This window comes from Penicillium solitum (assembly GCF_028829755.1).
Source record: "Penicillium solitum strain IBT 25940 chromosome Unknown utg000009l_segment0_segment0, whole genome shotgun sequence".
Classification (NCBI taxonomy): domain Eukaryota; kingdom Fungi; phylum Ascomycota; class Eurotiomycetes; order Eurotiales; family Aspergillaceae; genus Penicillium; species Penicillium solitum.
In genome coordinates this window covers 856094-881283 of record NW_027072128.1, presented here as the reverse complement: position 1 = coordinate 881283, position 25190 = coordinate 856094, and the positions used below count along the sequence as shown (strand labels likewise).

General features: G+C 48.5%; 9 protein-coding genes across 9 annotated transcripts; 2 read left to right on the top strand and 7 right to left on the bottom strand.

Moving 5' to 3' along the window:
- Window positions 1-48: 48 nt before the first annotated feature.
- N7455_011451 (uncharacterized protein) lies at window positions 49-7863 on the bottom strand (the record flags this gene model as incomplete). Its single annotated transcript, XM_065606669.1, has 25 exons — window positions 49-873; window positions 942-1295; window positions 1347-1454; window positions 1506-1672; window positions 1733-1960; window positions 2012-2108; window positions 2167-2249; window positions 2304-2676; window positions 2729-3266; window positions 3320-3488; window positions 3539-3755; window positions 3810-3911; window positions 3964-4107; window positions 4160-4180; window positions 4235-4536; window positions 4591-4662; window positions 4715-4924; window positions 4974-5048; window positions 5100-5557; window positions 5613-5818; window positions 5868-6100; window positions 6167-6368; window positions 6420-6448; window positions 6506-6721; window positions 6783-7863. 25 exons carry the CDS (start codon window positions 7861-7863, stop codon window positions 49-51), a joined length of 6510 nt encoding a protein of 2169 aa, XP_065459835.1.
- Window positions 7864-9750: 1887 nt separating this feature from the next.
- Window positions 9751-9921, bottom strand: N7455_011450 (uncharacterized protein; the record flags this gene model as incomplete). The annotated part of the gene is made up of 1 exon (XM_065606668.1): window positions 9751-9921. One exon carries the CDS (start codon window positions 9919-9921, stop codon window positions 9751-9753), a length of 171 nt encoding a protein of 56 aa, XP_065459834.1.
- Window positions 9922-9987: 66 nt separating this feature from the next.
- On the bottom strand, window positions 9988-10224 carry N7455_011449 (uncharacterized protein; the record flags this gene model as incomplete). The annotated part of the gene is made up of 1 exon (XM_040954275.2): window positions 9988-10224. The coding sequence occupies one exon, from the start codon at window positions 10222-10224 to the stop codon at window positions 9988-9990; it is 237 nt and encodes a 78-aa protein (XP_040815055.2).
- A 130-nt stretch (window positions 10225-10354) lies between these two features.
- Window positions 10355-11287, bottom strand: N7455_011448 (uncharacterized protein; the record flags this gene model as incomplete). The annotated part of the gene is made up of 2 exons (XM_065606667.1): window positions 10355-10911; window positions 11008-11287. The coding sequence occupies 2 exons, from the start codon at window positions 11285-11287 to the stop codon at window positions 10355-10357; spliced, it is 837 nt and encodes a 278-aa protein (XP_065459833.1).
- A 390-nt stretch (window positions 11288-11677) lies between these two features.
- On the top strand, window positions 11678-13277 carry N7455_011447 (CCDC90 family protein; the record flags this gene model as incomplete). The annotated part of the gene is made up of 2 exons (XM_040954508.2): window positions 11678-12869; window positions 12925-13277. The coding sequence occupies 2 exons, from the start codon at window positions 11678-11680 to the stop codon at window positions 13107-13109; spliced, it is 1377 nt and encodes a 458-aa protein (XP_040815232.2). The 3' UTR covers window positions 13110-13277.
- A 143-nt stretch (window positions 13278-13420) lies between these two features.
- On the bottom strand, window positions 13421-14614 carry N7455_011446 (uncharacterized protein; the record flags this gene model as incomplete). The annotated part of the gene is made up of 1 exon (XM_040954393.2): window positions 13421-14614. One exon carries the CDS (start codon window positions 14612-14614, stop codon window positions 13421-13423), a length of 1194 nt encoding a protein of 397 aa, XP_040815154.2.
- Window positions 14615-14994: 380 nt separating this feature from the next.
- N7455_011445 (purine-cytosine permease family protein) lies at window positions 14995-16693 on the top strand (the record flags this gene model as incomplete). The annotated part of the gene is made up of 4 exons (XM_040954345.2): window positions 14995-15167; window positions 15227-15400; window positions 15466-16105; window positions 16208-16693. 4 exons carry the CDS (start codon window positions 14995-14997, stop codon window positions 16691-16693), a joined length of 1473 nt encoding a protein of 490 aa, XP_040815040.2.
- Window positions 16694-16753: 60 nt separating this feature from the next.
- Window positions 16754-18629, bottom strand: N7455_011444 (Zn(II)2Cys6 transcription factor domain-containing protein; the record flags this gene model as incomplete). Its single annotated transcript, XM_040954406.2, has 4 exons — window positions 16754-17325; window positions 17381-18048; window positions 18110-18388; window positions 18439-18629. 4 exons carry the CDS (start codon window positions 18627-18629, stop codon window positions 16754-16756), a joined length of 1710 nt encoding a protein of 569 aa, XP_040815225.2.
- A 287-nt stretch (window positions 18630-18916) lies between these two features.
- On the bottom strand, window positions 18917-25144 carry N7455_011443 (AP-1 complex accessory protein LAA1; the record flags this gene model as incomplete). Its single annotated transcript, XM_040954348.2, has 2 exons — window positions 18917-20491; window positions 20543-25144. 2 exons carry the CDS (start codon window positions 25142-25144, stop codon window positions 18917-18919), a joined length of 6177 nt encoding a protein of 2058 aa, XP_040815164.2.
- Window positions 25145-25190: the final 46 nt, after the last annotated feature.

The following is a 25190-nucleotide window of genomic DNA, read 5'->3' as shown; positions in this document are numbered from 1 at the left end:
TTTTGTTGTCGAGCTTCCGCTCGTCAATCAGGGGAGGGAAAATACCCTTTATCGGTCAGCAGTCTTCGCAATGATCTCAACCTGAGACCGAATGATTTCAATCTCGCGCTGAACAGCCCAGAGGGCGCGCTGGGCCTCACGGGCTGAGCTACCGAGGTCCCCAGCCGGAACGGTCATCATACCCTCCTCAATGCCCTTAGGAGACCAGTGCTCAACAATGTATCCAAGCTGGCCGTCGATCGGGAGAATGCGTCCGCGAATGATGGACAGCTCCTCTAGCTTCGCGGTGGACCAATTGCTATCGAATTGTTGTCTCCACCGCTCCCTCAGTTGTCGGAAACTGTCCAACACGCCCTCGAGAGACATGGCGATCTTCATACCGTCGGTGAACATCACCTTGCGCATGTGTATTTTATCCCGAGTTGACCAAGTAGCCGCGGGTAGAACGCTCATGCGTCTCATGCACACCTCATGGAAGTGCTGGATAAGTTTGCCCTCGCGGGTTTGTGCCCTGCAGCGGTTGTTCTCGAGGACCTTCATCACCAGCCGCCAACGTCGCTGAAGATTCGTGATCATGTCGAGCTCGTAGCCGGTGTATTCATCGACTTGCCAGTCTTCTCCCAGACCCATGGATAGCGGGTTCTCGGCAATGTGTGACATTTGCAGGATATCACTTAGCTGGGCGAATTTGGCGTTGGCCTGCGTGAAGGACCGCAGGAAGAGAGGAGCAGACTTTCTATCATCAAGCGCAATTACGCAAAGCTCGTCTTTGTGGTTGTAGGCTGCATATTCGCGGATGCAACTTTGCCGGAACCTATCACTGTTGGAGAACTCCAGTGCCATTCCCGGTGGAATAAGGGATGAGCGAAGCGTCTAGTTTTTGTTTAGTATAATTAGCCAAGCTTATTTTAGGAAACGTTGGCATAAGTAAAGATACAAACCTTATTGACTGTCTTCTCCATTTCCTTGTAGCCGATTGGCTGCTTGGGCCAATGGTTTAGGTTCAGGTTCACGGTCGTCAGAAGCTCAGTGCAGCGCCGTTTGATAATAGGGATTGGAAGATTACTGCGGCCCAGTCCTTGGAACCTCAGAATGCCGTTAGTGAGCCCACTTTCGACCTGTTCCATGAGGCCGCAGAAGCTGATGACCATGTTCATCAAGTCGGTTGTTTGCACTCGGATTTCTCTGTCCTTGAACCCATAGTCCTTAGCGGGCGACTGCATAATTGTCGAAAGATGCTGCAGGGCCCAGGACCAGGGAATCACAATACCCTTTCCTGGATTCGCGATACAAAGCTGCAAAATATTAGTAACTTGTTGTATCGTTGACGATATTGGGGAACACACAATGTACGTAGCTGCAAATTCGAGCACAGAAAGGACAGCATGGAGTGACCCAAGGGAGGATTTGGGTGTTCTCTCAAGACATTGGACAAAGGCACTGATGCCGTTATGCTATACAAAGGTCAGTATAGTTCGATAAAATGATGTAGATTAATGTCTCACAAAGTCTTGAGCATGGCGCCTTGCAACCGCTGACCGAATTCTCTCAGCAGCATTCAAGGCTGTCAAAGGCAACACGAGAGGATCGCCGGATCGCCTAGGGCGCGGTGGCATGTTGCGATCCATATGCAAAACCAGTGCTCGCTGAAAGCGCGTAGCTGGGTGAGGGCCTGCAAATTTAGATTAGCTATCAGAGCTAGTTTTCTTTCAGAAAAGCAAGTTCATCATACCGAGAATTTGAGCTTCTTGCACCTTCTCTAGAGAAGAGCTCAGACTGCTCATCGAGCTCCACTCCTTGTTCATGCGATAGAACAATAGTTCTTCAAGGCAGTATGCAGTTGCATCAAACTCTGGATTGCTTTGCAAGTTGGAACGCAAATTTGCAATTGCAGTAGGGGACTGCTCCAGGGAGCTAACAATCACCAGCTCCTCTTGGAGTTGTTGGACCCAAGTTCTCCCTATAGTATGTTAGAGTTGAGACGTACGACAAGATTGGACAGACCACTTACTACGACCCAGGAATGGTTTGCTGAATGCCTCACCCATAACTCTTTGATAGTAAATAGGCGTGAGCCGCGCAAAAACCTCAGCAATGGTGAGAAGGCACTGCGGGAGTCAGCTGTTAGTTTATCTTTTAGTTATTCATTCCCTGTGTTTTACTCACATTCAACTTCGAAATGGCGAATTCTGCAGTAGGCTTCTCATGACCCCAGAAGCATTCATTGGCCTTAAGCTTTGAACAAAACCCTGATTGAAATCGTTAGACATTTTCGAACGATGGCGTCAACGGACATAGCTTACCTCTGTAAAGCTGTTGGAAACAAGTGGGCGGGAAATCCTTCTTCATGAGGCTGTATGCATTTTCATGGAACTGAGTAAGTGCTGCAGCAAACTTGTCTTGAATGAAATCTTTTGCAATGTCAAGCAAGTTCTCGAACGAAGACCCATCAAGAGGCGTCGATGTGTAAGTCCTCAAAGGAGACCAGTGAAGCAAGATCGTCTGGTTCTCTTGTTTTGGGTTGGTAAAGATGCCACAAGCCATAGCCAGGGAACCGAGAGAGTACTGACTCCGGGCATAAAAGTCCTGCAGCAGCTTTCCCACCCGGATGACAATATCCATTGGAAGGTGTTCGACCTTTTGCTTGTTGAAGACTGACGGCTCGAAGGCGATCACCTGAAAATAATTAGCTCACTGCCCACAAATGATGTCGAGGTTGAAAACGAACAAAGAGACAGAAGATATCCTTCAAAAGACCTTTATCCAGGTTTTTAACTGAAGCAGGTAAGTCCACGTCGTCAAAGTCGTCGATCAACAGCAATAGCGTTTTCCACTGAGCTCCAAGTTTTTCGAGATAAGTCGACTTGACTGATTTCAGCAGCCCATCTCTCTCAGGTTTGCCCGGAATTAAGTCTCTGTGGGCGTACAAGACTTCGACCATGGAATAATTGAACAACTTTTCGACAACTGGCTTGTCGACCACTGGCATCAATTTGTGAACCAGCAATGTGCTTATCGCCGCAGGAATTTCACCGACGGCTACTGACAGATCGTAATATTCAAACCATCGGGACTTTGATGAGTAGAGCGCACGCAACTGGTCCCACATCTCAAACTCTTTGAAGAAAGCGATCTTGGACACATCTGATCCAAGCATGTTGATGGTTATCGCCCTCAGACTGGTAGAGACACGTCCCTGCTTTAGCAAGATATTGCATAATCTCGAGTAGCGAAGCAAGGTGGGTTCGCTGAGATATTCGCGGTTCCTATACAGAGTTAATAACGTGTAATCAATATACAGAGAAATAGATGTAAAAACCTGTTGGCATAGGTGACCAGTTCATCGAACTGGTCTCCGCGGCGCAAGACCTCGATTGCCGCCTCATATTGACCACAAGAATGATAACACTCCGAGGCATCGGTGAACAGATTTCCTTTCTCATAGAAAGATGCAGCTTTTTGATATTGTTCACGATCTTTCCAAATTTCTAGAAAAGAGGTCAGTACTCATCAGGCTCGATGTGATTGAAAAACAAACCTGCAACTTTGCCAAACTGCCCAAGGCCCTCGTAACACATCGCCGCTTCTGCGATGAGACCTATCTCTAAGAAAAGAACAATAGCTTTCTCATAGCACGCGGTGAATTCTTCCGTGTTACCAGCTGCTCGGTGGGATCTTCCTTCTTGCTCGTACAAACAGGCCTGCGAGTGTGTCATTCCCCGGGGATCATTGGCCTTCTTGTAGCAAAACAATGCCTGTTGAACTCTTATTAGCACCGAACCTTTTTCCGGCTTGTGATAGTATATTACCTCTGCAAAGCTCTTCCGGTGGAGAAGATGTGCCGCTCTCTTGAGCCACCTGTCTGGGTCCACTGAGCCCCCGGCCCGCAGAACCATGACCTTTGCCGCAACCTGAGAGAGATGAGATGATTTTCCGAGCCATCTGAATCAGAAGCATACTTACATTAGGGTCTTTCTGTTTCACAACTTCAGCGAGTTCGAGGCTGTCGCTCAGTGATAGCGTTTGAAGAACGGGGTCAACGCTGTTCTCTTGTGTCTCCATGAACCAAAGCTGTTTTCTGGCTCGTGTGACGGCAACATAAAGTGACTAGTTATCATTATTAGCAGAAGGAGAAATTAGGAAAAGAATAGCTGTATACCTTAAGTTCAGAGCACAAAGCCTAGTTGGACATGTTAGCAATCATAACGGGTTGGGTATTTCATGAAATACTCACCGCATGCTTCTGCGAATCAAACTGTGATCGTGCTCCATGAACAAGCATGTAAAGGCAGCGGTAGCTACTTCCAAGCCCACTGCTGCCGAAGAAGTCATACACCAAGACATCATCAAACTCCATGCCCTTGCTTTCTAGGATTGTCAAGACAAGGGCAATCTCGCCAATTTGAATTTGCAGTTTGTCTTTTGATGCATCATCTCGGACAAGGATGACTTGCTCGGCGCCAAAGTCGGCGACCTTGTCATTGAGCTTGACAAGGCCAATCATTTTGGCAGAAAGGATGGAAGAGTCAAATCCCGCTATGTGACAAATGTTAGCGATTGAATGCGGGCGAATATAGCGATGCGACATACCAAAGATGATTGGCTTTGGCCCTCCAATATAGCCAATCTCTGGGTCCAATTTGTCAATCGTTTCCGGGAATCCTATGCATAAGACGTTAGATAGAGACAATTTTGATCTTTTAATTTCTCATACCTTGCCAAAGTAGCTGCATCACCCATGATGCGAAACTTAGAATGCCCTGATGCGAGCGATAATTCTTCGCCAGAGAGAATTGAACTGGCTTAGCAAAGGAGGGCTGATTGAGTTCATTGGCAATGACTTCGTAATGTTCGTAGAACAGAGCCTTTATCTCAGGAAACCGGAAAACTGAATCTTTGGAGATGCATTGGGCAGTATCACCAGCTAGGTTCTGTTAGTTGATTAAGCTCGTGGATCAACTGGAAGACCTTACCAAGGTGGATCCCACGGGCGTCACTGAGGCAGCCCAAAAGCAAGACAATGTCCAGACAACGGAGGTCTTGAATTTCTAAACATGCAGTTAGTAGGTTGCTCTCGAATATTAAAGTAAGAAACCCACCGTCAACATAGATCTCCTCGAAGCAGTGCTGAATCTGCTTTGCTAGAGCTTTGTTGTTTCTTAAAGACTTCAGCAAGGAACTGACACGGTCCAACTCGTCGATCTCTTTGCGCAGCTTCTTTTGCTTTTCATAGCGCTCAAAGGCTCCAAATACTTTCTCACGCTCTGCCTCAGAAGTAAAGGCAGGAGAAGCTTTCGCGTTCTTCTTGACATATTCTGCGCGGTACAACGGTTTCAGGCTTTTTGCTGTGACGCTGGAACCTTTAATGACGCCCATGATCTCTGCGAAGAGGAGCTCTGGAGAGCAAGATGGTGGAGCCAATCCACCTAGAGAGCTCCAATATTCCGTTTTGAAAATGCTGAAGTCAATCACCCGTGGCTTGTCTCCCACTTGTGGGTCCAGATCCTTTGTCTTGTTGGGATTGATATCTCGTAGGAAATCCTTTCGATCGGCCATTCTACTTCAAATTAGCGAGGAAATATTGACAAGTGTGGCATCGGATATATTCAAACCTGATGGTATTCTCCAGAAGTCCAAGGAATTCGTCGTAAGTACAGACGACCGGGAAATGCCAGTTCTTCAGGGCAAAGAATGAAGTTGGTTTCAAGTCCGAATCGACATCTTCTTCGGCCGGTGATGCCTTAGATTGAGCATCGATCAGACTTTTGGCATATGTTTGAAGCTTTGAGGCCAGATAGGAGGAGCGAGTTAAGAGAAGCTATTCATGTCAATTTTCCATCCGCCGCTGTGAGAATAGAGAGACATACCTGTCGAGCTTGCTGCTCATCTGATGCTGACTGCCTTGCCTTGTGCTTGGCAAGCATCTTAAACAGTAGACAGGTGGTTTTTCCTGTACCACTTCGTCCTAGAATCAAGCTCGAAGTACTAAAGTGCTTGACAATCTCTAATTCTTCCGGTGAGAGATCAAACGGGAACTCTTCCGTGCCATTCTCAACCATGATTGACTTCAAAAATGGCTCAGTGAGATTGTAAAACTTGTCTTGAAACTCATGGTTAGCTTACAGCTCGTAGGACTTGGGATGGATTAGTGGGGATGAATTCATACTTGACATCTCGATCAAAGCAGTGCTGGCCTTGGAGGAAGAAATGGATCTCATTTGGTTAGACCCAGTCTCTTTCACATTTTGGAACCGCTGTGGTGTCCAGGTTCCGTCGGATTGTTGAACCGGACGTTCCAAACAGAGCCGAGCAAGTTGAGGAGCGTAGGATTCCTGAATCGAAATTATTTGCTCAATGGCAGTTTCCAGCTTTAAAACTCAGTTAGCAGATTTCTCATATTGTTGGAATTTAAAACACACCTCCTCTTCCGAGGTCACAATTTGCCAAACTGCCCAAAGTCAGCATAGATCCGTAAGTCTCGAACAAATAGTTTAAGGACAATTACCTTTGACAATCTGCTGCTGCACCCATGGAAGTTCATCGTAAAAGCCGACATCAACCTGCCACAGGATTGACACAGTTGCGGAAGTGCTCACTTCCAAGATAGGAACTTGCATTCTTTGCTTCTGTTGTTTAGATCCCACCCGCCACGATAGATCTTTGCCCTTCCATTCGCCGCTTGCCAAATCTCTGAGCTTTTGTTCAACCCCACCAAAGTCTCCTAGATGCGGTTAGAAATGAGCAAAGTCCGCAAGCTGGAGGAAAACAGGTGATCGACATACCTCCGTGGACCAGTTTCTTTGCATTCTTGAAAGCAATGTCAGATAGCAAAACCTTCCACAGACCGACTCTTTTTCCGAAAATGTCCTGGGCACTGCCCGGTGCTGAAGTTCGATCCGAGGGCAGGTTTGCCGAGCTGGCCAGAGTGCCTGCCAGACTGCCAGTAGTGAGCCTATCCAAACAGATTCTGCATGGGAAGCTTTCCAGGGCAGAGCGCATCAGTGCGGGGATTATCTCATTCTGGAGCTGTTCCCCTGAATGGGTGAGGCCTCGGGTGGACAATGGCGGGGGGAGTTTGAAATGGTTCATCTGTTGAAGGATCTCCTCTGAGACCTTGAACTCGTTCTCGCACTCCTTCTTGGTGCTTTGCTTTGCTGGAATCGACTTCTTGTCGTCCCGATTCAGCACTTTCATTGATTCCAGCGGAGGTAGATTTTCTACCTTGAATCGTTTTAATTCTTGTTTGTAGGACGTGTCAATCAGCGAGTTGACCGATTCGATCAGTTTCTGAGCAATATCCCAGCTCTCAACAATACCTCCCGTTCCGTGATCAGCGGAACAGGCATTGCACATGGAAATTAACCTGTCTCCGACCTGCCTGGAGAGAGCAATGGGAAGGTGGTTCCTTTTTGACAACAACCATTCCTTCAAAACCACAGTGTATTTTTCGTTGGCCACAAGGTGATCGAATAGGTCGTGTGATGAGAGGAGGGTGTTGGTCAAGTCACATAGAAATTGAGAGTGTTGTTTGGTGATGAGAGGTAGTGCGGCTCCAACGAGTTGGATCATCTGTGGCGGCGAGAAGATACTATCGTGAACAAACGGTAGGACCATGGTCTTGAAGATCTCCTCGGCAGCAGGACTTGGTAGCTGCTTTGCTCGTAAAATATCGAAGGATCTCAAAAGACGTGAGTGTGTCTGGTCAGGTTTGAGAACAAGCTGGTCATGGATTGCTCCATCTTGCATGGCTCGCTGTAAGCGAGTGTAGTACTTCTCGACATTCGAGAGAGCATGGTTGTATTCGTGAAGTCCAGGCTTCTCCTGCAGCAATATCAAGGTCCACGGGGTCTGTACAGACGCCATTGTGTGAGAAGACTCGATTCTCGTTGATTACAGTTTGAGAAGTTGGTCGACACAAATGGGGACCGATAGACGCGTCAAACGCCCGGTGAGGGACGGTTTCCTTTTTTTTGGGGGTTTTCTGGGGGGTTTTCTCGTAATTGCAACTAGGACAGGAAATGGTATGGTTAGGAAAGCCAACCGAAGAGAAAACAATGGGTTCACCACTGTCTGATCAATTGATGGCTTGGAGTGATAAAGATCAATGTGTATACAAGAGGTAAACAAGGAGGAAAGAGAGGTGGAAGAGGAGAGAGGTGTGGGTCATATGGCTAGAGGCATGCCTTCCAAATCAGAGATGTCCCTCAGACGTGTACAGTCGCTCCTTCCCTAAAAGCTCTTTGTCCAAAACAAACACGAACATCTCTGGATGCATTGCAAACATTAGATATCTCCACGCTCATCACCAAATCCTGAATTGTGAGGGTCTAGACAAGTCACGAAAGTCGCTACATACTATCTGGGAATAGTAGGAGTCCGGCCAAGTGTAGTGCTCAATTACCCATCTGCGAGAGAGAACTGTCAATCTTTGGAGAATGACATACCCCCAAGATGAGGCTACCCGAGCTGCACTCATAGGGCTGCCGTTATTTGAAAGTAAAGAGTCCTTAGCAATATAGTTATAAAGGTTTCTCACAATTTCATCTCTAGCAAGCAGACTCCCGGGTTGTAGATATCATGCTGCATGATATAGTAGTTCATTGCAATTGCACCTATACGGGCTAACATGCTAGTAGAGACATCTCCCCTAGCATGTTTTGTCATGGTCAGTACGGCCTTCAGGCAAATTGCTCTTTATATGGTTCGTGGAGGAAGTCGGAAAGCGAAAGTTTATGTCTTATCCAGCAGTTTTCCACTTGCATCTGGCATTCATTGAGCTCAGAATATGCGTTGCTAAATACGGAGCCATATCTGATATTCCTTATTAGGCCTCATAGTATCAAGAGCATCGTTTTAGTCACATCACACAGGTCTGCTAGCGAAATGATTGCAACAGGGTCATGTTATGATTTATCAGAAAGGTCGAGTCTGTTATACTTCCACAAAATCGGAGATAGTAGAGAAAAGAAGGCTGAAGTATTCTGGTTTGTCTAAGCAGGGTAACACAGAGCCCTCATAGATGTGAACAACAAACACCGGCAGATCGTACACAGCAAACCAAAGAGTTTCACAGAAATCCGTCTGTTTGGTGTTTGATATTTTATCCAACCCTAGCACATCTACCAGCCGTCGGTCATATTTTGTACTGGCAAATGATAATTCCAACTTTGAGACACCAAAAAGAAATAAATCTAAAAGAACACCAAAAAAGTCATTGAAATAAGTAACTATCCCAAAGGATATTAAAAGGACATATCAACCGTATTCAAAAGAAATCATTTCCGAATAGTAATCATACTTTTAATAATTCTTCGGATACATCAATTAAACAATGGAAATTACTCAAGGAGACATAATCGGTGAACCCTAAAAGCCAATAGGACCACCAAAGAGATATGCACTGAGATACATATGCAGCTCGGGTAGACTCGACAATAGATAAAGACCAGAATTTTAAAATTATATAGACCATATACTTCTAATAGGGAGCTAATAGAGACACGCTCAAAGGAAGGGCCCTAGTAGACGAACAATGAACTTACCCAAAAAGATTTAGACCCCTATGCCATCGGTAAAATCTCCATACCAATTAGATGATTAACTCACTAGCGAATCAGATAAGGCTAGCAATAGGAAGAGGAGCGAGACCCACACAAGCTAAGCCAAAAACGCATGCATCTCGTTCTCCACACGATCGAGATCGAACCCATCCGGATATATCAGCAGGTTATAAGCCAAGCAGTCAATTAATCAGTACAGGGCATCGTCGAAATGGACACCGACATGGCCGTTACGCGGAGGATCCACTATACACATCAGCTTGTTGTCGTCCACAAGCCTTTCAGCCAGGGGCAGCACAATATCGTCTCCGTGATCGGATAGCGCTTGAGTGGCTATTTCCACGTCGACCACGTCGACCATGTCCGTTATCAGTCCCTGCTTAGCCAGATATTATAGCAACTGGCCAACTCGCTGAATCTAAGCTAATTACCAGAAGATAGTGGCAATTATTTGGTCTTTAAGATCAGGAGGCCCACGGCCTTCGAGAGCCAATTGACAGGTAGTTGCAAGGGTGGAATAGTTGAGCGCAGCCTTTAGGGACCCGAGGTCTTTCAGGTAGTCCTCTATAACGGCATCTTTCATCTCGCTACTTGCCAGGGCCGGGTCGAACACCCGGTCTCCAAAATCAAGAAACGCGAAGGTGGGAAATGTAGGTCTCGGCATTTCTGAACGGGTGGGTAGCTCTGTATTCGAAAAGCGACCCGGTTTAGGAACAGGGCTAATACTCCATTCAAACTAGAGGATATGGTTTATATCTCGGGGATGCCCACAGTCCGCCACTAATGTCCAATATCTACATCCAGGTTTTAATTTCCTCAAATTTAGTATGCCAAGTCTCATATCCAACCATGCCGAGACCATTCAGTTGCTCAATAAACAAATCCGAGGCTAGCTTCCATTCGCCATTATCTTTCCTACCCCATGACACCGTTGTTTTATAAATGTCTTCCGCCTCTCTAGACTTCCAAGTCCCGAACCACGCCATTCGTTTACAGCATCGGCCCTTATACACGACTTCACCTGAAATCCAGGCAATAGTCTGGTTCAGGATCGCAGACATAGGGTGTGGTTCTTCATCGGGTTGGAGGGAAATATTCACCAATTTTGGATAATCGTAAAGAGGTTTTGAATCCGACATAGCAAGGAGATCTTCAATCGGAAAATAAACCATCCAGATCTCATAGAACATGCTTGAAAGACTGGAGTCTGAAAAGCAATCAATAATGAATGTTCCAACAGTGTTGTTAACTTGATAAATCAAAAGGGCCTCTTTGTTGTTGCTTCTTCTGTCATTTCCGGGGGTATCGGGATCTGAGAAGATGACTTCTTTCATGTCCCGTGTCATTAAATCTGACTGATGAAACTCGTTTCGAAGAGTTCTGCTACGCCAGTCCTTACCCATTTAGTTAAACTTGTCATAAGAGGGAGATCTGCGTCGTGTCTTACGTATTACAATCCATAATCTCAGGGGATTTTCCACGGGAGATGCAAATGTAATTTGGCGACAGCCATTAATTCTGCAAACATCTTGAAGAATGGACTTCCAGTTGATCTGTTTTAATGTTGAATTGGTGGAATAGTCAAGACCAAGCCATTCAATGAAGGCTCCTTTCGCCGCTTCTTCTTGTTCCACACTTTTGGTGGTGATCTCACTATTCTCAGTGTTGCCCTGTGAACTCAAACTTTGGTAGGCCAGGCTCTTGGACTGACTTCGCGTTACTGGCATTTTAAGGGGTGATGCATTTAAAGAGAAAGAAGAAAAAAAACGCCCAGAAGTCTGAACATGCGTTTCGCTAGGGCTCCTTTGTCTAGGATTATCAACCAATCAGATCCGCCCGAGGTCGGATAGCTCAGCTAGAGAAGCTCGGGGTGCATTAAGTGTTCTGATTTTTATACTGAAGTTCATCACATCTCAAGGAATTCAATTTGATAAGATATGATCCAATTGTGGAGAATGAATTCCCGATCTCTTGCCCATGTCTATAAATCAAAATCAAATCAAAACTTCATTGAGATCTCCTGCAGGCCGGCACGTGGAACGCTGACTAATCATGCATCACCGGAGACGGAGGTGACGTTGATTATTCCCCGCGGGAAAGAAAGTTAGCTTCTGCATATGCCGGTTGTCACCATGGCCACACCGAGGCTGCCATTCCTGTATCCGAATTTGATGCGCGCGGTGCGATCATGCGAACCGAGAACATACCGATCACTTAGAATCCCATACCGGCCCACTCAACGCTTCCATACGAGCCAGCAACGGGAGCGCGATTCCTATCAGCGGCGATATGGTCCAGCTGTCGAACCGAGTGCCACTCCTTCATTGCGTCCGAAGAAGGGCTCACATGACCAGGTCCAGGAGGTGCCAGAGGGTCCATCGGCCGGACACGAGGCTGTAAATGCCTCCGAGCAGGAGGAAGCTTCGCCGGAAGAGTCACAGTCGGAACCGCCACCACAGGAAGCCGAGCAAGGCACCGCAGATGTCGCTTCTTCGGAAACCCCAGCCCTAGACCAACAAACTGAAGCCGAAGCCGAACCCAGGGAAGACAACCCCCCTACGGACCGGGAACCGCACGAGGAGCAGGCAAAGGATATAGATGGTGCCGAACAGGAACAGCCTTCAGCTTCTTCGCCCCCTCCTTCCGAAAGCGCCCCGGAAGAAAATACAGATAAATCTTCGTTTACAAGCCAAACTCCGTTCGAGGACGTCCTCCACATGCCCTCGCCGTCTGTTTACCTAACCCCAACCGGGGAACCCTCTTCCGAGGGTCGCCCGCCACATTTGTCCCCAGCACCATATGTGCACCCTTTCGACACATATTCGTTGGTACAGGATCTGTCAAAAGGAGGATACAGCCAAGAGCAGTCTACCACAATCATGAAAGCTGTGCGGGCTATCCTACAGAACAACCTCTCCCTGGCCAGGGAGAGCCTTACTTCCAAATCCGATGTCGAGAATGAGGAATATTTGTTCAAAGCAGCCTGCTCTGAGCTTCAGTCATCGCTTCAGACTGCCCGCAACTCGGAAATACAGCACCAGCGCTCATCGCGCACACAACTGCAGCATGAAACGGATATAATCTCGCAGCGTCTCAGCCAGGAACTTGCGGGCATGAAGGATGACATCAAGGGCATGTTCAATGATCACAAGATGACCACGCGAGAGCAGCAGCGGAGCATTGATACCTCGGTTCAGGAATTGAACTACAAGATCACCGTGTCGCTGAACAGCGATGGAAAGAGTGAGATTGAAGGTCTTCGATGGATTTTGACCAGACGTGCCGCTTTAACCATTGCCATCTGTGCTTGTAAGTGCCCCATCCTTCCTAATTGGTTCTTTCGTGTAGCTAACTCGATTATTAGTCATGATCATCGTCTTCTTGAAGTATGCTTCCACGCGCAAGGTGCCTGAGCCCAAGCAAGTCAAGCAAGCGGAGAAGCCGGCCGTCATCAAAGGAACCGTGACTGAAACCCGAGTCGCCCAAGATGGTGGTATTCAGACAGTTGTTCCGTCCGCTGACACACATCTCGGCGAATCCCTTGGTTAAGATCTCGAACATAAATCCTCACCTGATCCACCTCCTTTCATTATCCACTTTAACATTTCCACTCCCCATGTCTTATAGCCATCGGCCCACATACTCTTTTCTTTCATTTGTCTCCGGTCTCATGTATGCATCCACTTGACCGGGCTCTTTTACCTTCCTTGTATCACCACCAATTAGACAAAAGTCGATATATATTTGTTTACATAACATGGCGAACCCACCTAGTTAATCAGGGGTGTACAACAGACTCAAATCACAAAAAATCACATTTTCATTCTCGCACATCAAAGCTCAGCCCTTAAAACCCTCGACTATTCCTTGACCCAAGGCACCTCCTCAGGACGATACTTATAAGCCCTAAACACCGCATTGCTAAGACAATCAAACCCAATCGCCTCCATCTCGTCCAACTCCTCTTTCTTCATAACCTCCTTATAATTCCCCAGCTGTGGCACAACAAACTCCCAAACAACCTCACCCCCTTCAGTAACCTCCATAACCCGGCCACTAGCAGCCTCACAAACCAAAACATTCCCTCCAACCAACTTCTGCGCAGACCCCATAAACGGCGTAAAGAACCCTAAACCTCCCGTCGAAAAATCTTTATACTCCCACTTAACAACCCCCTCCTTCGAAACAACAATTGCCCTCGAAAACGGAACCGAAATCCCAGGCCTGAAAACACCGTTATCAAGGATCAACATATCCCCGGCCTCATTAATCTCATGAGCACAATGCTGCTGGCTAACAACCGGCGCACCAAGATGCCATTTCACCACACCCGTAGCCCGGCTAATAACAAAAACACTCGACGCATTCCTCGACGAAGCAATAATATCCCCAGCAGAATCAAACGAAACGCCATTAATGAGCGGCCAGTGCTCGCGCGTGTAGTGGTCATGCGCAGCAAAGACAGTAGGATCCAGATGGTCGATTGCGCGCCATGACCAGAGGAGCTTGGCGCCGGTTTGACCGCCGCTGCCGTCGAAGTCTGCAGAGGAGGAGGTGGTGCTTGTTGACCAGGGCTGGACGAGTTTTATGCAGTCGCTGTAGATGACGCCGTTTGGGGCTTCGGTGGATGGGATTCCGCCTTGCACGCGCGCTGCTTCGGCGCTGGTGAGTGGTTCAAGCGTTGTGTACAGGATTGTGCCGTCGTCGAGGTGGTTTTGGTCGTGATGTGCGAGTGGGTCGCTGTATTGGCGCAGAATCTCGCCCTCTAGGCTCACCTGCATCATTATGCCGCCACGGTACTTCGCCCACATTGGGAAGAGGTTTGGGGCATCTGGGTGCGCGCCGTTGTAGGCTAGGTTGCCGTCGGCGAGGATGCGGGCGTGGCGGCCGGCGCGGTGCGGGAGGGTCCAGCGGTGCACTTCTTTGCCTGTTGTTGAGACTAGGTGTGCGGTGTTTGAGGTGAGAGGTGCGTATAGAACGTAGCCTGGAGAGACGCGCTCGGTGTCGACTCCGCGGAGACCGAGGCCTCGGCGGCGGAAGGTGTGCTGCTCCATTGGAGATGATTCAATTGGCTAAGGAAGGTTTTGAGGAAGTTTATTTGAAGAAAGGAAAAGCAATGCAGATGTAGGGGACTTTATGTTTGGCGAAATTGAGGGAAGTGGATTATACTCGTCGTTTCTTAGGGCATCCCGGACCGGCATGCCGCGGTATGCCGCGGGCGATAAGTATTAGCCAAGAGACATTCGATATGGCGCGAGATAAGCCCAATCATGGATGATAATAGGTATAGTTCAGTGTGTAAGATGTTATCGATGAATAGATGATGAATAGAAAAGGAGATATTGTGGAAACATAGAAAGGGCACTGTTTCCCCGGCTTATGGTCGCAAATTGACAAGTACACTTCACTTTTCTATCTTGAGCTACTCGTCGAAATGAACAACTATAATGAATCTATACAGAAACCACAGTCTGAAACAGAGACAGTGAAGCCTCATCGGCCATTCTTTAATGGAAGATTCTCCATCGAGGAAGGTGGCATCGAACGGGTCACCGATGAAGAACGACAACAGAATACAACCAAGTTCTGGCATGCTGCTACATTCTGGTAAGACTGATATCTGAATGAATATAGATCAACGCTAATATACTATTTTCTATTTACAGGTTCAGTGCAAACATGGCCGTAGCCACCCTCAACATCGGCTCCCTGGGAGGATCTCTCGGGCTTCCCTTCTGGGACTGCTTCATCGTCATTCTCATAGTCAACATCACAAGCAACCTGTTACCAGCTTGGACATCTGTATTTGGATTAACGGGGCTACGGATGACAACCTTCTCGTGAGTAACGACTTTCCCCGATTAGCCCTCTGTAAAACATCCCACTAACACACCAATACTCCCAGACGATACTCATTCGGCTACTGGGGAAACATGCTCGTCGTCATATTTTCCATGATAGCCACAACAGGCTGGAATGCAATCAACTCCATCTCTGGAGCAGCCGTCCTACACGCCGTCTCAGATGGCCGATTCCCTATCTGGGCCGGCGTGATTGTGATCTGCGTCGCTGTCTGGGTTATCTGCGTTCTGGGTATTACCTGGATCCATCGCCTCGACACATTTATCTGGATCCCACCTCTAATTGTGTGGTGTGTCGCAGCTGGGACGGGTGCTTCCCAGCTCACTGGCGAGGACCATTCGCGTCTTCAGGGCTCAGATAAAGCTGCTGCGATTCTTACCTTCATGGCTTTGATTTTCTCCTTCTCAGTCTCCTGGGTAAATTGTGCAGCGGATTATAATGTGCGCATGCCTAAGGACACGCCGCGCTGGCAGATCTTCGGTGCCACCTATGTGGGTATATCTGTTCCTACTGTGCTTGTGCAGACTCTTGGTGCAGCTTTGTATACAGGTACTATGACCAATACAGCGTGGAAAGAGGCGTATACGGCTTCTTCGATTGGGGGGTTGCTCAAGATGGCATTGGAGCCGGCGGGTGGGTTTGGGAAATTTTTGATGGTTCTTGCGGCATTGAGTTCAATTCCGGTGAGTGAACGAATCTTTGGGTTTGATCTACTAGTAGGCGCTGGTTCGCCAGTTGGGCCTAACCCACCAGTTGGTCATTTTTAAGTTAACTTCTTGGAAAAGAACAACATCCCAAACAACTACTCCTTTGCACTACATGCACAGAATCTGGGACAATGGGCGATTCGCATTCCCCGTGTGGTCATGGTCACATTTGGATTTATCGCGGCGATAATAGTCGGCTGTTGTGCAGCCGAATATTTCTCAGATACTCTGCAGACATTGCTCAGTGTGATTGGGTACTGGACTATGATCCATATCACTCTAGTGATGGAAGAACATTTCATTTTCCGTCGTGGATGGAAAGGATATGATTTCGACGCGTGGAACAGCGCCGCTAATTTGCCATTTGGGTGGGCTGCGATCGGGGCTTTTGCTTTCGGGTTCCTGGGTGCTGCTCTTGGTATGAAAACTGCGTGGTATTCAGGCCCTATTGCTTCTTTGATTGGCAAGAAGGGTGCAAATATAGGCCACGAGTTGACGTTTGCGTTCTCTGGGCTCGTATTCCCTCTGTTCCGGTGGATTGAAAAACATTATGGGGGCCGGTGAAGAGCCGTTATCATGTTGTCGCATTATAGTTATTGTTTCTAACTCATACCGCTTGATATCTCAGTCAGGTCTCCCTGGAACAGATGGGCTTTCTGGAAAGAGACCCATATTGGACATAAGATCCCAATCTCCATTAGCCGAGATCCCCAATCCAAGAAATTCCGGGAAATAGTAATTGTTAAGTTCGCCAAGTAGCTCGTCTGGTTGCGGATTTGCTGGCGGTAGCTCGATGTGCGGTCGTAATTTTTGATGTACCTTCGTGATGATATTTCCCAAAGTATGCGCCGCATGGCATGGCAACCCAATGCAATATAGCCACTGCACTAAGTCTCGTACGAGCAATTCGAGCTCGTCGATGTTGTGAGTCGAGGCGACCTGTTCTTGGTAGGCATTCAGTAGGCGGCAGATGACAATTGCTGCAAAGGTGATCATGTGGTAGATGTGATCGGTCAAATGGCGGGTGCGCTCATCTACTGTATCCATGGCCAGTTGCACAATTGCCGTGGCATGGCGAACCATTTCCGACACGATTGGTTCCCGAGATCGGGAAGACTTAGCTTTCAGAGCATGTTCGTAGAGAAGTAGATGGGAGAAATGGAAGCCCATTGAGAGAAACTGAGATCTCGATTGCTCTGATCGCGAAATTCATTAGCAAGAATGAGGTAATATAAAGCAAATGTAACATACCAAGCACAAATTCCCATTTTCGTCGCCAGTCCTGCAAAGCTGCCACTGAGTTCAGCAAATCAACCGACTCCTGAATGAGGTGTTCATATACAGTCCAATAAAGATAAATCTCGGCCACCATGCGCACTTCAAAATTTATCGCATGGTCTGAAGAAATGATAGCACGACATCGCTCGATTTGCCAGGGCTGTAGCATGGATCGACGGCTGGTGCCAACACAATAGTGCATATGAGCAAGACAGAGATGATTCCACAGATAGCAATTATTCATAGTTTCCTCATCCAATCTATTTGGAGGATGAGATTGGGTCGTGACAGCAGTAAACAGCGGACTCGAGTGGGAGTGTTGTAAGGCGAACCCGCTTAAAAGCCAGCTATCGATACTCAAAGGCACCTGTCCGACAGTCGTCGACCACATAGACAGGATCAACGTAGCCTGGAAGAACTCAATGGGCTGCGGCGCAACTAGAAGAGTGGTAGAAGCAAGAGAACGGGCATACTCATACAACTTCGGAGCAAGGCTTGCAGCTAATTCCTCAGAAGTGTGCCGCACAGCAATCAGAGAACAAGCACAGAATAGCAAGCTCGATTTTTTTACTCGGTGGAGAAGCTCACTTGGATCACAATCGGGATCGAAGAGAACCCATCGACCATAATATTCGAGGAAGCTAAGAAAGGGTTAGTGATATTTTGTCACAATAAAACAGTTCATGTAGAAGGGCAGCATACATTGTAATGAGTGTAAGTGCAAGATCGGGCGAGATAAGATCGTCCAATCCCGCCCCTAGAGATCTAGCATCGGAGATTGGTTTGATAGCGTTATCCGTTGCTAGATCGCGGATGACCATGATCGGAGCCGCGGAGGATTCGGCGTCCTTATACGCACCACCACGCCCCGGGCTTGTCTGCGCGGGGGTAGTCCTACTCGATTCATAACCGGGTGTTTTTGCTGGACCTTCTCCAAGCCGATCCAGCAGAGTAGCCACGGTCTTTTCAAGACGTTCCAAACTATGGAAATTTGTCAGATTTGGAGTAAACATCGGCTGAGGCATTCATACCGAGCATCTGTGCCTGATGCGGGGACGACGGTTTCCTCATCAGAGGCAATGATTTGAACGAGCGAGCAGCTCTGATGAAGTCGGTCGCATCGCATACATGCTCGTCCAGGAATTCCAGCCTCATAGCATCTGGTCTTCTGTTTTCTGCAGGAGGTGCACGCCCGCGACGCACGACCCCGATCCGGAGGCATTTTGACCTAACAAGCGGAAACTGGCTCTTAGAGATGAGATTCCAGCATACAATGATCCCAAGCTGAAGTCTATGTAGACAACAAAGTACAGCTGAGATGGGAATTAGAAGATCACCTGATGCTTCGGGTAGGGATAAAATAAGCTCCGGTCAATCGATATTGGCCTCTACAAATATATAGTTCGTCACTCGATTCGTTGTCTACCTTCTCCGAGGTTGAATGTAAAAAGTGATTTGGCATTTAACTATATCATAAAGTGTTTCGTCTGTTTATACCGTATAAAGTTTCTAGAAATCCATGCGCAATGCTATACTCGGCGCAGCCTGGGGAGCATTGTCTGCGGCATCAGCGCCAGTCTTCGAAGCAACAGCCCCGACTCCGACACTACGAAGAACCTCCTCTAGCAGTGACTTCTGGTCTGCGTTCATAGTAGCCACTAGCGTCCGGAAAGTAAGCTGATCAGCCTTGGCAAGCTCGAGGAGATGGCCCGCGGATTCCTGGTGCACGGCCTCGCCTTCACGCTTAGCCCGTGCCAATAGTGCCGACATGATGAGAGAAGTAGCGGCGGGCAGTTCAGAAACGGAGAAAGTGGCGTTGGAGATACAAGACACGAGCGTGCGAGCAACCACTGTCCGGGAGTTTTCGGGGTCGCTGGGGATATCGCCGTTGTCCAGAGGGCAGGCAACCATGAAGGCGATCAGTCGCGGGACGAGGTATCGGCCGATCACTTCGTCGGTGGTGGAACGAGAGCCTGGCTTAACGAGGATTGAACGGAGGCAGCTAGCTGCCACGGTGGCAAGACCGACGTCTTGAAGACAGTCGAGCAACTCATCTAGAACTCGGATCAGGACTGGCTCCTGGGGCGGGATGACATGTGCGCCGGCAGTCAGGAGGAAAGTGATGGCGAGGAGCGTATTCTTGGCGCAAGGGATAGAGATATCCGATTCTCGTCGCTGAGCGATCGTGAGAATGGTCAGGAAGCGTGTGAGACATCCCCGAAGCTGGAATGACACGACCTCAAGGTCTTCGGGTGATTCCGTTGTGTTGGTAATACCATGAACAAACTGCCTGAAGATGGGAAGAGCTTGCGGCACCACGCCCGCTTGGCAGATTCCAGTTGCGAGGATAGTTGTGAAAATATGTAGGATACAAGCATGGAGATCGTTGCGAATGATGGATGGGAATACGGATGCAACATCGACGAGAGAGCGAAGTGCCAACCGAATGAGAGTCAAAGACTCATCCGAAGTGACGTTGAATCGCGCAAGTGGGGTCGATTCACGGAGATTGGGAAGCATTCCAGCGAGAACAAGAATGATGCTTCTTGTGAGCTCGAAGAGTTGCTCGATGTCATCGGACAGATGGTCACTGCGTTCGAGGTCACCCTTTGCTGCCGGGTGATCCAATGACAGGTTTTGGGCAATCTCGACAATGACGGTCTGGATGGGGGTAGCTTCTGTCAACACAAGACGGTCGAAACTGTCCATGGTCTCTGTGAAAATTGCATCTTGGTAGATGGCATTTCCAGAGATGACGGGTCTCAGGATTCGCTTCAGAGCCTGAAGAATCTCCAATCGTTGCGATGCCGAAGTTCCTTGGTCAACCAAAGATTCGAAAGCCAGTCCGAACAAGACAAAGAAGAAAGCGACCGGCTCTTCGCGGTAATTAATATCGTGTCCTTTCCCTTCATCCTTCTTGATGGCTTTTTCTTGTTTCTCCTTGCCCTCGGCGCCCTCAGCGCCACTAGGCTCCTCAGGTAGCTGCTGCAACTTGCCATCCAAAGCATCGAAAACAAAATCGATGTCTTTCTCGACGAGCCCGGCAATCGCATCCACCAAGTATAACCATGTGTCTTGGTAAAACTGAAAATATTATTAGCGTCCGCCAGATACAATAGGTATTTCAGGACTTACCTTCAACAAAGTCTCACGATTCAACGCGGCATACACCTCATCCAGATCACCGCTCGAGATTGTCCCCAAGCTACCGGAGATGTCTGGCTCAAACCGCAATCGAGCATATTCTTGAAGAGAAGAAAGCCACAGAGGTGTGAGTTTAGCAATATAAGGTTGGACCACCTGGGTCAAGTACTCCTGGTCGATGCTTGCGATCTGGAGCCGGGCCCAGGCCGAGAACAGGGCGAGTTTTACCATAACTCGAGCATTTGAGTTTAGACCCTTGAGATCACCGATTTCAGTAGTTTCCGGGTTCTTCGCAAAGTTCTCCAGGCCGAGCACCAAAAGCTTCAGGATTCTGCCCATGCGGTCGACATTTGTTACGATTCCTGTGGCAATGAAAGTCGCAGACACATTAATAGCCTCTGAGGCCAGCTCTGCAGATGAATCGGCAGCAAAAGCGGGTGTAAGTGCAGACCCAATCTGAGCTTGATATTGCTCGAGGAGCGATGCTTCAGCAAAGTCAGGATCCGGTGTTTTGCCAAACATGGTAAGAACCTGGTCGATGATCTTTAATCCCCATACGCGCAGCTCAATGACATTGGCGGTAGAAGCCGAAAATGCCATCCTGACAATATCTCCGACGTTTTTCTGGAGAGCCAACTCCGCTGGGATAGCAGAGTCTGGGAGAATCGCCTCTTGGACAGTAGCCAGAAGTTCGGAGAGACAGCTCATGGCAAAGTTGCGGGTCTGCCATTTCAACAATTCTTGCCCGGAGATGTTTTCATTCGCAGCGTCACCTTGTCCTTCCCCAGCAGCCGAGGCAAAACCGGCAACCTCGTCATCGGGGATATCGGCAGCTGCATTTTGAACAGCCGTGGTAGGCACAGGCTCCGCCTTGTGGCGTGTCTTCGTCATGATATTTTGGCAACGTTGGATCCACAGCTCGGTTTCTGTCAAAGCAGTCTGTTGTAGCCAGTCCTGTATCATTGACTTGAGCGACTTGTTGTTCGGCGCTTCATCGAATGCGAGCCAAATGTCATCTTCTAAAGACTGACCCACTGTCTCCACCACAGACGATGCGTCTCGTTTCATGAGGTTGTTGAGTCCACGGACTGCCACATCTCGCATGAGGAAGTTGCTTGCTCGAAGCTCAGTCTGAAGTCGCTTCACGTATGCCGCAATGTCGACGTAACTAGACGCATACATCGAGAAGTGGTCCAAACATTTGGAGCTTTCTGTCACCAATGCTGGGTTTTCCTCCAACTGGAATTGGCGAAGCAGTGTCAAAATGAGATTTCGGGTCTTCGCAATGTCTTGCAAGTCCGGCCCGAGAACATTGATGAGAGAGTCCACGCATCGACTGATCACGACAGGTGTCAAGAATGACATTTCAATGTTGGAGGTCGCCAACGCGGCTGCCTCTTCGTTGTGAGTGTCAGCGTTATAGAGTTGAGCAAGCATCCCCAAAGAGCCGGAGACAAAAGGCGAGAATGTCAAACCAGCAGAGTTGGCAACTCTTTCCAAGCCTCCAAGAGCCCAGAAGTGGACAACGGGGTGGGGGTCATTGCATAGAGACATTAAAACACCAACAATCGTTTTGAGGTGCAAACCAGCTGCCATTCCACCAATTTGAGCATGGATGCATCCCAAGGCCGCAGCACAGCCGGCTCTAGCGTTAGGCTCTCTGTTCTCGACAATGGTATCAACAAGCCAATTAACCTGTGTATTGGTGCACGCATTGCCAGCACTGTCGCAAAGTCGTCCGAGTGCTTCAACGCCGATTGTGCGAACAACTGGATCAGCATCTATGACGAACTTTTGGAGAAGCTCTTGCAAAATCTTATCAGTGGACGGATTTAGCTTGCCAGGCACGAAGTCTGTCTCCTTAACAGCAACTTTCAGAGTATGTAAAAGGGCGACCGAGATGTTGACAACCAATGCTGCTTTCCTGCCGGGGTTTCTTTGTAGGCCGGGAGAAGTGAGGAATGTAGCGATCTGTTCGACACTGCTTTCCTGGATTTTGGACGAGTGAAGAGCGAGAGCCACAGAGAACAAATCGATTGCCGAGTTGACAACCCCGGTTGTTGGGGGATCAACAGCAAGCTTATCTCCATCTCGCAAACTGTATAGAAGAACTGCGTCATGCTCACTAGCTTGGCAAATAGGGAAAGTTAGGGTGTCGTCCACAACTTGGTCCACAGAATCAAGCGCAGACCAGGCGGGACTCTTGTCATCTTCCTGGGTGCCAGACAGTGTAGCATGAATATATTCTCGAGAGAGTCCGGTGACACCAAATCCATAATTATCACATAGATCCCATAGACCATCGAATTGTCCGGCGGAGCCTGAAATAGAGCTTTCTAGTTGCTTGTACTGAGCATCTGGGTCTGCGAAGGAGGAAATAGCCAGGCTGAGAAGACTGGACTGAGAGATGATGTCCCCATGACTAGGTGGATGGACATGCACAAGCTTCGTGAAACACTGCAGCACACGCCGACGCACCATAGTTGAATAATCTTGCAATTGCATTGATGGGTGCAGTCTTTGTGAAAGATCTTCCATAGCCTTCGGCTTAGGCAAGTTATCTAAAAATTCGACGGTATTTTGCAACATGGCTGAGATTCTCTTTGCGCCATCCGATGTGATCAATTTGCTGTTGAACTCCATGAACACCAGGAGCGAGCCCAGTGCACACTCCCGCACATGAGTCAGGAAACTGATCTCAACAGTACCTGGCTGGGCAGCGTTTTCCTTGCCGAGGTGTTTGGGAAGTGCATTCTTCCAGAGAAGCATCAATTGAGACAAATGGGTCTTGACGAAACTGGGTCCGAGAGGCATCAAACCTCCAATCAGAATCCAGGCCACCTGGATTTGAATGCTCGCGACCCGAAGCTCGGAGGTGCTGCTCGTCTTGAGAAGATCGGTTGCCTGCGTAAAAACGCGCGCAAACACATCCACTGCTCCATATAGTGGTTGTAAACGAGACGTGCTGAGCATTGCAGATAATCCATTGGCATAGCCAACACACCGGCGAGGCGACTGGCGCGGTGTGCCTAGCTGTCCGATTTCCCTGTTCAAACTGTTCATGCAGATTGTCACACATGACAGCAGCTGATGGGGAGAGGCCAGGACGAAGTTTCGCAGACAATGCGCAGCATGGACTTGAACAGTGTAGCTCGGGTGAGGAAGGACTTGGAGTAGAGCATCTCGGCAGCTATCAGCCTGAACACTGAAGGCGGAACCAAGCGATGAAATCAACGATGACAGAGCGCTGACCGCACTCGTCAGTGTGTACTTGCTGGGCTCGCGACGTTCCTGGATAACCTGGGGGTAGTCCTTGAGGATATCGTTGATGAGCCATGTTGTAGCATTGAGTTGACTGTTCTCCCGTAACAATTCCTGCCCGATAGTATCTTCAAGGATACTCTTGATGAACTTCCTAGTCATGAGTAGACGGAAGCGGTTGTATGTGACGGTTGGATGATTCAACAACTCGACAAGCAAATTGTTCGCAATCTGACCATAGCGCTCTTCGACAATCTTGTCACCCAGATTGCGCACAACATATTTATAGCACATACAGATCCCAGCACGTGAGCGATTCGTGGTAGTACTCTTCAGGTATTGGGATGAAAGCTGTCTCAACAAGTCCGGAAGAAGGAAGTACAGACGCGAGTCGGTTTTCTTAGGAGCAGACGACTCTGACATCTCGGCCTCGTCCTCATCTCCAAGCCCCACACCAGGTTTCTTCGACATGCGCTTCGATTTCTTCGATTTCGGTTTCGGAGTGGCCGTGATGTGCGCATCCTTAGCATGTAGATTAATCAGTGCCCGACCTAGCACCGCAGCTATGGCGTGCCGCACTGGCGCAGCGGGGCTGTCGATAACCTTCCACACAAGGGTTTTGAGGTGTTCGAAGTCATGTGCATTATCGAAGAATGGTGTCGTGGCAACCAACTGCTCCAGGCATCGGCATGCATTGACTTGGACGAAAGTGGACTTGTCGCTGATAGCAGCGTTTCGGGCCTGCTTCCAGATGTCGCGGGCAGTTCCTTCATCGATCGGAACCCCAATTCCAACAATCACCTTGCGCATCACTGCAAAGAGGACTCCCCTGAGACCAGTGTGGTTGCTTGCTGATTTGAGCAGTTTCAGTGCGGCCGAAGTCGCAACATTCGACTGCATGAACGCACTCTCGCCGGCTGTCGCAAAGACCTCCCCTAGACAATGCGCCGCAGCGAATTTGGTCTTCAATTCGGCTTCACTCTTTCCAGCATTCAGAATGGCCAGCAAGTCGGTGATTGTTTCGAAGAGGATCCCCCGATCCCCTTTGCTGAGTATTGCGCCAAAACATCGCCCTAGATTGTTGCGGAGGACTCGAGTGATAGTCGGTGAAGGGAGGTTCAATATCTTGAACAATTCCTTTTTCAGATCCTTTTGTTGCGTTGTAACTTCCGCAGCTTCCAATCCAGATATGTATTGTACGAGGTCGGAGGTGAACGTAAGCATGTACAGTTCCTGTTGTTCGGAGGGGAGGGCATGTAGTTTAGGGATGTCGAGCTCAGGGACTCCATTTTGTGGAGGGGACGGTGCTTGAGCCGTTTCGGAGGCAGACATTAGATAGATTCAGGGCGAGCGTAACCCCATAAGCAAGGAAGACAAA